This window comes from Staurois parvus, unplaced genomic scaffold (genome assembly GCF_062004578.1).
Source record: "Staurois parvus isolate SC_StPar_1 unplaced genomic scaffold, SC_StPar_1.0 ptg001457l, whole genome shotgun sequence".
NCBI lineage: Eukaryota > Metazoa > Chordata > Amphibia > Anura > Ranidae > Staurois > Staurois parvus.
The window spans coordinates 437,306-451,729 of NW_028319253.1; the positions used below are offsets into that span (position 1 = coordinate 437,306).

The 14,424-nt window shown below is 42.9% G+C and overlaps 1 protein-coding gene across 1 annotated transcript; it reads left to right on the top strand.

Moving 5' to 3' along the window:
- The first annotated feature begins 810 nt into the window (after positions 1-810).
- On the top strand, positions 811-3,938 carry LOC149435877 (uncharacterized). Its single transcript, XM_089662336.1, has 3 exons — positions 811-1,415; positions 1,530-2,398; positions 2,732-3,938. The coding sequence occupies exons 1-3, from the start codon at positions 811-813 to the stop codon at positions 3,469-3,471; spliced, it is 2,214 nt and encodes a 737-aa protein (XP_089518462.1). The 3' UTR covers positions 3,472-3,938.
- The last annotated feature ends 10,486 nt before the right edge of the window (positions 3,939-14,424 follow it).

Sequence of the window (14,424 nt, forward strand, 5' to 3'; positions counted from 1 at the left end):
CAATTGCCAAACAAGCTAGCAATCATCCACTGTAAGGCACACACAGGAGAACAAACTGACATTGCAAAAGGAAATGCGCTTGCAGACCTAGCAGCTAAACAAGCGGCTAGTACACAAGCAGCCGAGATACAGATGCCTTTGTTGACCCCGGAAATCACACTTTTGGACAATACTCTGTTGAGTCTTCAAACATACGCATCAGAACAGGACCTAAATGATTGGAAAGGTGAAGGACTGACTCAAGATGAGAAAGGTCTCTTTCTCAAAGAGGGGAGACCATGCATACCGGCAGCAAGTGCGCCATTGTTCATAGAACAGTATCATGGGATAGGACACAAAGGATGGCAGGCCACATGTGAGGGTATCCTGCAAGATTTCTTTATCGCTGGTCTTCCAAAACTAGTCAAGTCATTTGTGTCCAGGTGCATTACCTGCGTAAGAAACAATCCAAATATACCGAATAGACCCAAACATGAGCACCTTCAGTATCCCACCACTCCTTTCACACACCTTCAAATTTATTTCACACACATGCCAAAGATAGGAAAGAAACAGGAATATTTACTGGTGATAGTAGATGTGTTTTCTAGGTGGGTAGAAGCTTTCAAGACTATAAAGGAAGATGCTCAGACAGTTGTCCGTATCCTCACACAGGAAATTATTCCTAGATGGGGGTGCCCTCTACAGATCAATTCAGACAATGGCCCTGCTTTTACCTCAAAAGTTTGTCAGGGACTAGTGAGAGCCCTATAAATCGAGTGGAAATTCCACATTCCTTATCACCCACAGAGTTCAGGGACTGTAGAAAGAATGAACAGGACTGTAAAAGATAAACTGAGGAAAGCAACTGGGGGTACTTTTGTCGGCTGGACAAAGCTACTTCCAATTGTATTAGCAGAAATCAGGATGACACAAAATAAAGTGACGGGATATTCTCCGTTTGAAGTATTGATGGGGAGACCGTTCCCCACCCCGTGGGCTAGAACACCACTATTGCTAGAGGCAGGAGATTTGGATCAGATTAGGGAAGAGTATGTCCGTAAATTGATTGAAACTTTGGATATGATTGAAAGAAATGTTGCTCGCACCTCTCCTTTTTCTCCACAGGTCCCTACGCATCCTTTTCAGGTTGTAGACATTGTAGTGGTCAAGCAGCTAGCCCAGAACAAGAAGGCCGGATATCCTTTTGGGCCAGAGACCAGAGTGATAGCAGTCACCAGAACCACAGTCTTAGTAAAAGGACAACAAGCCTGGATTCATGCCAGCCGGGTGAAAAGAGTCAAGGTGGCCAAAGACAAAGACACAGGCACAGGAGAGGACCAGGACAAGGTGGTGCCTGTTAAAGGAGGTGAAGCAGGTGATACAAATCCTCGAAGAGTGAGTGAAGCTGGTAATAAGGTCTCTGAAGAATCTCAGTATGTCAATACTACTAGCCAAGGACTCCGGCAAACTATGGCTTCTGCTGGGACTGATTACATTTTTAGTGCTTACCCCAATATGGATAGTAACTAACTGCATATATTCTCCAGAAGACCTGGGCTCTGCTCAGGTCATACAGTATGTAGCTACAAGGAGAACCAGAATATCTTAGAAAATACACACACGGTTCACAACAGAGTAAAAAGGGAAGCAAGCGCATCGGGGCAGAAATCACAGGTTGCTGTCACCAAAGAAGGGATGCTTACTACACTATGGTTCAATTCCTCAAACACACATGTTGCCACTTTTTCTTTTTCCTATGCGGATCTCACAGGCAGATGGTATGAGGAAAAAAGCAGAAAAAAGGCAATTAAAAAGGAAAGAACAGGTTATATCTGTGTGACTGATGAATATTGGGGAAATAACTGTGATTATTGGGGAGCTGTAGGATGGAATATAGGAACTGACTGGGGATATAAACCTGACACCGCTATAAGAAAGAAGGATAAGAATGGGAAATCCCTCATAAGCAGAATGACCCTCACGAAGCCAAACGGCAAATATCTGTTAAACATAGAAAATCCTAGCCCAGATGATTCAGGGATGTATGTGTTTGGGTTATACTGGGGAGGAGGTTATTCTGGCACCCGGGGACATTTCAAGATACAGGACATGTTTGATAACAATGATTATAAGATTCAAGAGAACCCCCTGAAGCCACATGTTAGCACATTCAAGGATATGATTGCTATGGCAGATCTCTCTTTTGAAGATACAATGGCTGCAGAAACAGGATTTTCAGATATCAATCTTTGGATAGAATGGATGAGGTATAGTGCTCTCCAACATAATAAATCCAATTGCTATGTTTGTGGAGCAGCTCGACCACATGTGGGAACTGTGCCACTAAACCTCCCAGTGGATGTTGAGGAATGTTTTCTAGGCCTTTTTACAAACACACGCAGCAAGAATGCTTCTTGTGAAGCATGGAAAGCAAAGTATCCCATTGTCACTAAAAACCCCAAACCCGGGGAAGGTTTGCAAATATACCCCGGAAATTACACTTGTTACAGAGGAATAGCGTATAAAAGAAGTTTGGGAAAGTTCACAAAAGGCTTTTGTCACATATACAGTAACATTTCATCCAGGCTTTTACAGAATCATACACAATCTTTAGGTGATATCTACTGGATTTGTGGTGATGGTAAGATCAGGTCTAGATTGGAGAAGGAGTGGTCTGGTGAGTGTGCTTTGGCCAAAGCTATTATGCCCCTGCATATCTTTAGTGAAATTCCCTCTGAGATCCCTGGAGATGTAACAGAAGGCACCCATAGACATAAAAGGGAGGCTTCAATAGGCAGCTTTGACCCACATGTTTATATAGACGCCATAGGGGTTCCAAGAGGGGTCCCGGGTGAATTTAAAGCCAGGGACCAGGTCAAAGCGGGTTTTGAGTCAATCATTCCAACCATCACCATCAACAAGAATGTGGACTGGATAAATTACATCTATTACAACCAGCAGAGATTTGTAAACTATACTAGAGATGCTTTAAAGGGGATAGCTGAGCAGTTACAGGCTGATTCCACCATGACTTTCCAGATCCGAGTGGCTCTGGATATGATGCTCGCAGAAAAGTGTGGTGTGTGTGCAATGGTAAAAGGAACCAATATTTGCTGTACCTACATCCCAGACAACACGGGGCCAAATGGCATGGTCACTATGGCTATTCAAAAGCTATCTGATCTGTTGAAGGAGTTGAAGAAGAATTCAGGGATCACATATCCATGGGATCTGTATTTTGGGTGGCTCAAAGGGTGGAAACAGATATTAGCACAAATAGGGGTAATTATTGTAATAACTCTGACACTCATAGCTCTTGTGGTATGTTGTGTGATTCCGTGTATAAAGAGGCTTATGAACAAAGGTGTAGATATGGCTATGTATGAGGAAGAGATCCAAGAACAAACTACCTCACTGAACCCAAAACCTAAGGAGTACCACAGTTATCTAGCTAAATACAGAAAGAAGCAAAAGAACTATGTTATATAAGAGGGGATAAAAATCATGTATGTAAATAATGATTTAAGAGGGGATTGAAGGGAAATGTATGTTCCTTGCCCTACATTCTGTTTATTTTTTATATATACTCCATTTTGCTTCTCTAGTTTATATTTTGTCTAGATAATCAAATGTATAGTTGTGTGTGTCAGTTACGTGCTATAGAACTGCAGCCACTCATCCTTTAAATCTAACTTTGCTCAAGGCATGAAAAGTAATCAATTATTTCTTTTTACTAACAGCACCTGCTTCTGCTATGTTATAGTTAAAAGTTAACCACTTCTGCTTTAAGGGAAAATACCATTGGTTTCTTGTAATTGATTCAAGATCTGTGCGATATGAATTGTTACATAGCCTTAACAAATTACTCAGTGAAATTCCATTCCATGTTCTCCTGTTACAACTCACTGTATATAAAGAGGAAATTGTGAATAAAAAATCGGATTTGTTCTCTGGAAGACCTGGCGTGCATGTGTATTTCTTATCCTCCCAGAGAATAAGTCCCTTGGATCCAACGGGGGCCTAAAACTTGCCAGTGTTCATTAAAGAAATATCCCTTTCAGTTTGGGGGCTCGTCCGGGATCGGAGGGTCATCCTACCCGGTAAGTATTGATTCATATTTCTAATATTTACCGTGACTAGGCTCAATCAATTTGAAGGTATGTGAAAGGAGTGGTGGGATACTGAAGGTGCTCATGTTTGGGTCTATTCGGTATATTTGGATTGTTTCTTTCGCAGGTAATGCACCTGGACACAAATGACTTGACTAGTTTTGGAAGACCAGCGATAAAGAAATCTTGCAGGATAGCCTCACATGTGGCCTGCCATCCTTTGTGTCCTATCCCATGATACTGTTCTATGAACAATGGCGCACTTGCTGCCGGTATGCATGGTCTCCCCTCTTCCCTTCCTCGACTGACCATATGGGCACTTGGGCACTGCCAGTAGGGGGCCCCACGAGGGGCTCTGTCACTGCCCCTCTAATTGTTGCAGAGCACAAGTCATACAGCAATCTCTGTACATGGTGCTCTCCTCAGCAGCTTCCTGTCAGTTCCCATAGATCAGTGACATGAAGGTCCCCCCACACACAGAGATCCCCTAACCTGAGGACAGAATGGAGACAGTCGAGAGCAGGCATAGCAAGCCCTGCCTCTCCTCTGCAGCCAGGCCACAAGGATCACTCACTGCTCTGGCTCTGCAACCCTGAGCTTCCTTTTTTATTGTGTTGTGTCCTTGGCTGGGAATGATTTGGAGATGATCCTGAGTGTGGATGGAGAATACTCTTCTCTTTTGATTTCAAGTCAAGAGCATAAAAGAATATTGGACCATGGTACATCGCATACACTGCTGATGGAAGCGGCAGATTTAACACAGGAGCTCTAGATCCTGCCTGAAACAAGGTGAGAGTAACCTGGGGTCATAGTTGTGAGTAGCAGACATACTGAACACCCCCCTCACCCCCCTCCCTCTCTCTCACAGTCCCCTCCCTCTCACCTCCTCTCCCCCTCTCAATGCCCCGCTCTCTCCTCCTCTCTTTCTCCCTCCCTCTCTCTTCCTCCCTCCCCCTCTCTCTCTGCCCTCTCTCTCCCTCTTTCTCTCCCTCCCTCCCACTCTCCCTCCCCCCCTCCCTCTTCCTTTCTCCCTCCCTCCCTCCCTCTCCCTTTCCCCCCCACCCCCCTCTCTCTCTCCCTCGCTCTCTCTCTTTCTCTCTCCCTCCCCCTTTCTCTCTCTCTCCCTCTCTCTCTCTCTCCTCACTCCCCTCTCCCTCCCCTCCTCTCTTTCTCTTTCACCCCCCACCCCCTCCCTCTCTCTCACCCCCTCCCTCTCTCTCACCCCCTCTGTCTTTCACCCACTCTCTCTCACCCCCCTCACACTGCCCTCTCTCCCCTCCCCCCTCTTTTGCCCCTCCCCTTTCTCCATCTCTCTCCTACTTCCGCCCCCCCCCCCCCCACCACCTCTCTCTCTCTCGCTCCTTCTTGTTCCTATCTCTCCTCCCTCTCTCTTCTTCTGTCTTTATCTCTCCACCCCACTCTTCACCTCTTAGATTCAAATAGGAAATTCTGTCATAATTCAGAATCTCAGTATAAAATGCACACTGTCAGTAAAGTTTCCATGTAACAAAAAAAAAAAGTTGTGGAGGAGTTGGCAACCCAGTCAGGAAGGAGTTAAGTTGGGCCAAATGCCCGAACAAAGCAATTAGAAGGATTGTAAAGACAGATTTTTTTTCCTTTAAAATAACATACGTCATAATGTCCTGCTCTGTGCAGTAATTTTGCACATAGCAGCCTTAATCCTCTTCTTGGGCCCCCTGCCATGCTCCTGGCCCCTCCCTCCTGCAAAGTGCCCCCATAGCAAGCTGTTTGCTATGGGGGCTCCTGAGCCGTTGGTCTGTGTGTCCATTCACACACAGATGCGGATCAGCCCTGCCCCTTGCTCTCCCCTTTTTGGCTAAGTATGCCCCCAGTGTTGCCAATTTGGTAATGGATAAATGGGAAGAAGAGTGAATCTATGACAAATGGCCAGAGATGGCTCTGTACAGGCGATACATTAATGATATTATCATAATATGGAATGGCACCTATGAACATCTGAATAATTTTATTGAACAGATCAATAATAATATGTATGGTTTAAGATTTACAGTAACTAGTGATCTGAATCAGATTAATGTTCTTGACCTCATATTATATAAAAGTAATGGTGAAATTTTGACTAAAACTTTTTTCAAGGAAGTTGATAAAAATAGCTATATTTCTGTAACTAGTGGACACCATCCTAGATGGCTTCACAATACACCTAGGAGCAAATTTATGAGAATTAAAAGAAATTGTAGTAAAAATATAGACTATATCAATCAAACAGATATTATTATTGAAAGATTTGCGGAGAAGGGGTATGAGAGGCCTTTCCTTCTTAAAGAAAGAAATTTAATTAATGAAAAAAATAGAGAGTCCCTTTTGAATAACAAGATATCTAAGGAATTTGAGAACAATATCAGCTTCATTATCAATTTTAATATGCAATATCGTAAGCTTGAAAGAATTTTCAAAAAATATTGGACTATCCTGTTACAAGATGATACCTTAAAGAAAATCATTCCTAAAAAAACAATATTTGTTTATAGGAAAAACAGGTAATTAACCACTTGAGCTCCTGAGGATTTACCCCCCTTAATGACCACGCCTTTTTTTGCTGTTTGGCGCTGCACTAATTCAAATGATAATTGTGCGGTCATGCAATGCTGTACCCAAACGAAATTTACGCCCTTTTTTTCACACAAATAGAGCTTTCTTTTGTTGGTATTTTATCACCTGTGCACTTTTTATTTTTTGCGCTATAAACAAAAAAACATGAAAATTTTGAGAAAAAACTATATTTTCTACTTTCAGCTATAATAAATATATCGTAAACTCAAAGTTAGTCATACATTTAAGCCAAAATGTATTCTGCGACATGTTTTTGGTAAAAAAATCCCAATAAGTGTATAATGATTGCTTTGTGTGAAAGTTATAGCATCTACAAACTATGGTATAGATCAGGGGTGGGCAAACTTTTTGACTTGAGGGCCGCAATGGGTTCATATATTGGACCCCCCATATAGTAATTCATCCCCCATATAGTAAATCATCCCCCATAGTAATTCATCCCCCATATAGTAATTCGTCCTCCATATAGTAATTTGTCCTCCATATAGTAATTCATCCCCCATAGTAATTCATCCCCCATATAGTAATTCATCCTCCATAGTAATTAATCCCCCATAGTAATTCATCCCCCATATAGTAATTCATCCCCCATATAGTAATTCATCCCCCATAGTAATTCATCCCCCATATAGTAATTCATCCTCCATAGTAATTCATCCCCCATATAGTAATTCATCCCCCATAGTAATTCATCCCCCATATAGTAATTCATCCCCCATAGTAATTAATCCCCCATATAGTAATTCATCCCCCATAGTAATTCATCCCCCATAGTAATTCATCCCCCATATAGTAATTCATCCCCCATAGTAATTCATCCCCCATATAGTAATTCATCCCCCATAGTAATTCATCCCCCCTATAGTAATTCATCCCCCATAGTAATTCATCCCCCATAGTAATTCATCCCCCCCATAGTAATTCATCCCCCATAGTAATTCATCCCCCATATAGTAATTCATCCCCCATAGTAATTCATCCCCTATAGTAATTCATCCCCTATAGTAATTCATCCCCCATATAGTAATTCATCCCCCATATAATAATTCATCCCCCATAGTAATTAATCCCCCATATAGTAATTCATCCCCCATATAGTAATTCATCCCCCATAGTAATTCATCCCCCATATAGTAATTCATCCCCCATATAGTAATTCATCCCCCATAGTAATTAATCCCCCATAGTAATTCATCCCCCATATAGTAATTCATCCCCCATAGTAATTCATCCCCCATAGTAATTCATCCCCCATATAGTAATTCATCCCCATATAGTAATTCATCCCCCATAGTAATTCATCCCCCCTATAGTAATTCATCCCCCATATAGTAATTCATCCCCCATATAGTAATTCATCCCCCCTATAGTAATTCATCCCCCATATAGTAATTCATCCCCCATAGCAATTCATCCCCCCTATAGTAATTCATCCCCCATAGTAATTCATTCCCCATATTGTGTCAATTCACTTACCTTTGCTCCGTGCGTTCCTCTCGCCGTGTTCCCGCGCCGTTCAGGTGTAGCATGAAAATCTGTCTCCTATGAGGATCTGTCCCCCTCGACGTATCTGCGCATGTGCCAGTTTCAGGCATTAGCAGCCGATCGGCGATCTCCGGCACATGCGCAGATACGTCGAGGGGGACAGATCCTCATAGGAGACAGATTTTCATGCTACACCGGTCTTCAGGGCGAACTGTGAGAGGAGCCTAGCGGGAGCCTAGCTCCGTGGGCCGGATTAAAAGGTTCGCCGGGCCGTATACGGCCCGCGGGCCGTAGTTTGCCCATTGCTGGTATAGATACTGTAATTTATGCCTTTTTTTGCTATACAGCGCTGCACTACTTCAAATGATAATTGCGCGGTCATGCAATGCTGTACCCAAATGAAATTTATGTCCTTTTTTTTCATACAAATAGAGCTTTCTTTTGGTGGTATTTTATCACCTGTGCGCTTTTTTTTTGCGGTATAAACAAAAAACACAAAAATTTTGAAAAAAAACAATATTTTCTACTTTCAGCTATAAAAAATATATCATAAACTCAAAGTTAGTCATAAATTTAAGCCAAAATGTATTCTGCTACATGTTTTTGGTAAAAAACAGTCTGTGCATTAGCAGGCAAACTATCTGGGAGGGGCGCTAACACTATCGGAAGTCACCAGTGACACTAATACAGTGATCAGTAAAAATCTGTTCACTGTAATCAATGACACTGGTGAAAGGGCAGTGAAGGGGTTAACTGGGGGGGTGGGGGGGGGGCGATCAAGGGGTTAAATGGGATTACTGGTGTACTGGCGGGCAAACTGGCGCTATCTGGGAGGGGCGCTAACACTATGGGAAGTCGCCAGCGACACTGATACAGTGATCAGTAAAAATCTGTTCACTGATGAATGACACTGGTGACAGGGCAGTGAAGGGGTTAACTCGGGGGGCGATCAAGGGGTTAGACGGGATTATTGGTGTATTAGCAGGAAATCTGGCGCTATCTGGGAGGGGCGCTAACACTATCGGAAGTCACCAGCGACACTGATACAGTGATCAGTAAAAATCGGTTCACTGATCAGTGACACTGGTGACAGGGCAGTGAAGGGGTTAACTGGGGGGGAGGAGATTAAGGGGTTAAATGGGATTACTGGTGTACTGGCGGGCAATCTGGCGCTATCTGGGAGGGGCGCTAACACTATCGGAAGTTGCCAGCGACACTGATACAGTGATCAGTAAAAATCTGTTCACTGATCAGTGACACTGGTGACAGGGCAGTGAAGGGGTTAACTGGGGGGGGGGATTAAGGGGTTAGACGGGATTACTAGTGTACTGGCGGGCAAACTGGCGCTATCTGGGAGGGGCACTAACACTATCGGAAATTGCCAGCGACACTGATACAGTGATCAGTAAAAATCGATTCACTGATCAGTGACACTGGTGACAGGGCAGTGAAGGGGTTAACTGGGGGGGGCGATCAAGGGGTTAAACGGGATTACTGGTGTACGTGCGGGCAATCTGGCACTATCTGGGAGGGGCGCTAACACTATCGGAAGTCACCAGAAGTGAAGGGGTTAACTGGGGGGGGCGATCAGGGGGTTAAATGTGACCTAGGTGTGTTCTAACTGTAAATGTGTAGTGTTTTACTCACTTTTACTGTGTCTTCTTCTCTGTCTGGAACGGAATGTGTCCAGGCAGAGAAGAATGACATCATATCCTGTCCTGTGTAAATGTTAACACAGGACAGGATAGGACAGGGACCGATCATCTGGTTTCAGCCAGACATCACTGGCTGAAATCTAATGATTGATCCCTCCCTGCAGGCGAAAACGTCGGGAGCGCGGAATCCGTTTTAAAACATGGTTTTGCACCCCAGTGCCGCCCTGCACACGTATATATACAGTGGAAGGGTGGCAAGTGGTTAAGGAAAAGAATAGCCCAGAATGTCATAGATCCCCCTAAAAGAGTTATTTCCAGATCTAAAAGGCTTCTTTTACTGCAACAAATGTATATGTTGCAGAACAGTACGCAAAGAGTCAAAGAGTCAAAGAAAAATCTTTAATTTTTTTTGTTCTAATAAAGAATAGAAAATCAATTCCCTGATCACTTGCAATTCAACTCATGTAGTTTATATCCTAGAATGTCCGAGCCACCTTCAATACGTGGGGCGGATAGGGAGATGTCTTAAAACAAGAATAGGTGAACATATTGCTAATATAAAAAAGAGGTTTGAAAAACACAGTGTTTCGAAGCATTTTAAGATGAAACATAATTGTGATCCGAGCTTATTAACCTTTTATGGCATTGATTTGGCTAAATCCCATTGGAGGGGCACGAATTTAATCAATAATATTTCCAAAAAGGAAACTTATTGGATTTATGAATTGAATGCTCTTAAACCCAATGGAATGAATGTCGATATTGAACTTAATTGTTTTCTCACAAATTTTTGACGTTTGTTTTCACTTATTTTATTTTTTTTATTTTCTATATGCCACTATTTGCGATACTTTATGGTGTGTATGAAGTTCCCTTAGTCCCTTTTTCTTGTTTCATGATTTTTTTTATGAGTTGTCCCCTTTATCTTAGTATTTTTATTTATTTATTTAATTAGCATTCCCCTTAATTATTACAATTTATCCTTGTTGATAAGTATTATAATCCTTTTTATTTTTGATCAGAGTTCCCCTTTAGTGTTTATTTGACACTGCCCCTTTAAATGCATTCATATTATATGTAGTTTTTTTTTTTTCTTTTCATATGTTTCTTTATCCTGTTTATGTTTTCTAAAGATATTTTTATTAATATATTCTTATGTTAGATATATCAGGTTTTTGTTTAGATAGGTGTGTAGAGATATCTACATGCATTACTAGATACATGTGTTTATGTTGAATGAAGATTTTCCTTTAATGACACATGTATCCATTTTGTTATTGTCTCCCAAGATGTTTATGTTCCCAATAGTCTTTTTCTACTTGTTTATATTGAAGTCATGCTTTCTATTCACCACATTATTACATTTTACCCATCTATTGTATCCATTTGTTTATATGACAGCTTGTTGTTTGGGATAGGATTACTTGTGCAGTCTACTCTCATTAGTTATCAGCTGTCAGTCTGGTTCAGTGAATATTTAATGAACAGCTGAAGTCTCACATCCATCTGCTCTGTGAGGATGTTGATGAAAAGCTTAGGGCGGTGCCTTTGGATGTGATGTTCAGCACGCTCCTGGTCTGTTTGCACGTTGCATGTGCATGTTTAGCTGGGTCTGAGTCACTTGTATTCATCACACACGCTGTCTATACTGGTGTCAGTCTGGACACCTTGCTTGTAAGTGCATTTCTTCATTAAAGTTTGATGCTTTTTAAAACATACTGCACCATGATTGTTCGCTTTTTTCTTTTGAGTGACGGTCTGATCATCTCTCAGTTTGGATACTAAATCACATTTGGAGTGGATTTTCAGCTTTGCAGAACATCATCTGTTGGAGTTCATCCCTCATTTCTTCAGTGTTGCTGTCACCATATTATTCAGTGCTCCCAGAATAACAAATACTATATGTTGTTTTTTTCTTGTTCAAACATTTTATTGTTTTAAAGTACAACAACATAAGTTATAAGTAAGCAAATGGGATATTGGAGGTGTACAGTAAATGAACAGGAAAGGTTCCCATTTATACTAGTCAGGCAGCACTAACAAGAGTGAACAACAAATATCAAATAGAGCCTAACATGAAGGAAAGGAGGAGGGGGGAGAGGAAGGGAGGGATAGGGTGTACGGCACCAAGGAAGAGGATACTGAAAATAGCCAAACAACCGCAGTATCAACAAAGGATGGTTCCCGTAAAGCAAAAAACATAGATTAAGGGTTGAGAAGGGACTCGTCAAAGTTGGGCGGGAGGAAATGCTCCACCCATGGGTTCCAAATCTTTTTAAACTTGGGGATGGAATCCAGGATAGTGGCTTCAATTTTTGCGTGGATCATCGCCTGAGTGACCCTAGTCATGACTGCAGTCATATTCAGTAAGGGTGATTTCCATGCTTTAGCGATAACCTGTTTGGCCGCAGTGGTGACTTGCAGAATAAGCTTAAAATTTGCCTTTGTGATCTCTGGTGGCCGGTGATTGAGAAGCGCGACTAGAGGACTTGGTTGGAGGGTTGTGGCGCTGAGTGCAGACAGTGTTCTGAATACCTCCGCCCAAAAAGTACGGATGATTGGGCAATCCCACCAAATATGAAAAAATGTTCCTAGGTCTGCGCAGCCTCTGAAACAAACTGGGGGATAATCAGGGGTAAATTTCGCAATTCTGGTTGGGACAAGATACCAGCGGGTCAGGACTTTGTAATTGGTCTCCAGGGCCACAACATTTTGCGAGGACTCCTTGGTATTGTTCCAAATGAGGTCCCAATCTGAGGGGTCGATTTGCCGGCCTAAATCAGCTTCCCATTTATCGGTATATGAGGGTAATGGAGAAATGGATGGGGTCGTAAAAAGGGAGTATAGATAGGAAATGAGACCTCGTCTATGAGGGTCTCGGTGACATGCTCGCTCAAAGGGAGACAGTGAGGAAATTGGGTTGGCGGCCAATGTGTACGGAGCAAAGAAATGTTTCAACTGCAAATATCTAAATAATTCAGAGGTGGGGAGGTTATGGGACTCACAGAGAGAGGTAAAAGATTTAAATTGATTCCTGAGTACAAAATGACGGGTCTGGGTGAGACCAGCCGTTGCCCATTGAGCAAAGACGTGCGGTGCGGACCAGGCCGGGGGGAAGGCTGGATTACGAAGATAGGAAAGGAGGGGGTTATGGGGAGATTGTAGCAGGTAACGAGATTTCAGTTTGTCCCAAAGGGACAAAAAATGCATAGTAATGGGATTCTCAATCGCACGGCGGTCAATGCGTCTCAACCAAAGAAGGTTTGCTATAGAAAAGGGGTCGCACTCGATGGATTCGAGAATGACCCACTGCGGGATTTCGTAGGTAGCGTGATATTTTGGTAGTTGTGCCATATGCGCCGCTTGGTAGTATTTGCTGATCTCAGGGAGACCCAGACCGCCATGCAGTTTAGATCGGTATAGAGTACTGCGGGGGACACGGGGGCGGACTTTGCCCCAAACGTAAGAAGAAATACGGCGCTGCAGAACTCGCAGGTAATGAGTGGGTACAGAAATAGGGAGAACTCTGAAAAGATAAAGGATTTTGGGAAGGATCGACATCTTCACGACCGCTATTCTGCCCAGCCAAGCTAGAGGAAGGGAGGACCATTTAGTCATAAGTGCCGTTAGATGGGCCAGCATAGGGATGTAGTTAGCGTTATAGAGACCTGAGATATGCGGGGTGAATTTTATACCCAAAAAGGGGACGGAGTCTTGCGACCATGAGAATGGCAAGATCTGTTTGAGGTGGGTAAGTTCGTTAGGTGGTAGCGAGATATTAAGAGCTAATGATTTCTGGGGGTTAATTTGAAGGCCAGAGAGCGCGCCAAACCTATCAAGAAGACGAAGTAGAGTAGGCATAGATGTTAAGGGAGAAGTGAGAAAAAGCAGGACGTCATCAGCAAACAAGCACAGTTTATGTGAGGTGCCTCCTATCTCAAGCCCTCTGATATCAGGATCGGTTCTAATCAATAGTGCCAGTGGTTCTATGGCTAGTGCAAAAAGCAAGGAGGAAAGGGGACAACCTTGCCTGGTGCCACATAAAATCGGGAAATGGGCGGACCGATGTCCTAGATATTTAATTCTGGCCGAGGGGCCCTGGTAGAGAGAAAATATCCAGGTTAAGAAATGTGGGCCAAAGCCCCAACGGCGCAGGATATAATGTAAGTATGACCATGAGACTGTGTCAAACGCCTTCCGAATGTCTAAGGACAAAAAGCATGTGGGAATATTGCGGGATTTAGCTAAATGTGCTAATAGGGATGCACGTCGAACGTTGTCTCCTGCTTGCCTAGTTGGTATGAAACCAACCTGATCGTTGTGGATTAGGGAACCAATACATGCGTTGAGGCGAGTTGATAGGATTTTGGCTAGCAGTTTAACATCTACGTTAAGGAGGGAAATTGGTCTGTAATTAGACCATTGCGTGTCATCAGAGTTTGGCTTCGGTATCATAGAGATGTTGGCTTGCACAGTATCTGGGCTAAAGATATGATTCGAGAGTATGGCATTAAAGGCATTCGTCATGACAGGCGTGAGAATGGGGGCAAACTTTGTATAGTACGTGGCTGAAAAGCCGTCAGGTCCTGGGCGTTTGC

Coding starts and splice junctions, on each gene's coding strand:
- LOC149435877 (XM_089662336.1), top strand. CDS start 811: ATGAACAGGACTGTAAAAGATAAACTGAGGAAAGCAACTGGGGGTACT. Junction 1,416..1,529: donor AAGGTCTCTGAAGAATCTCA/GTATGTCAATAC, acceptor TATATTCTCCAG/AAGACCTGGGCTCTGCTCAG. Junction 2,399..2,731: donor ACGCAGCAAGAATGCTTCTT/GTGAAGCATGGA, acceptor AGATCCCTGGAG/ATGTAACAGAAGGCACCCAT.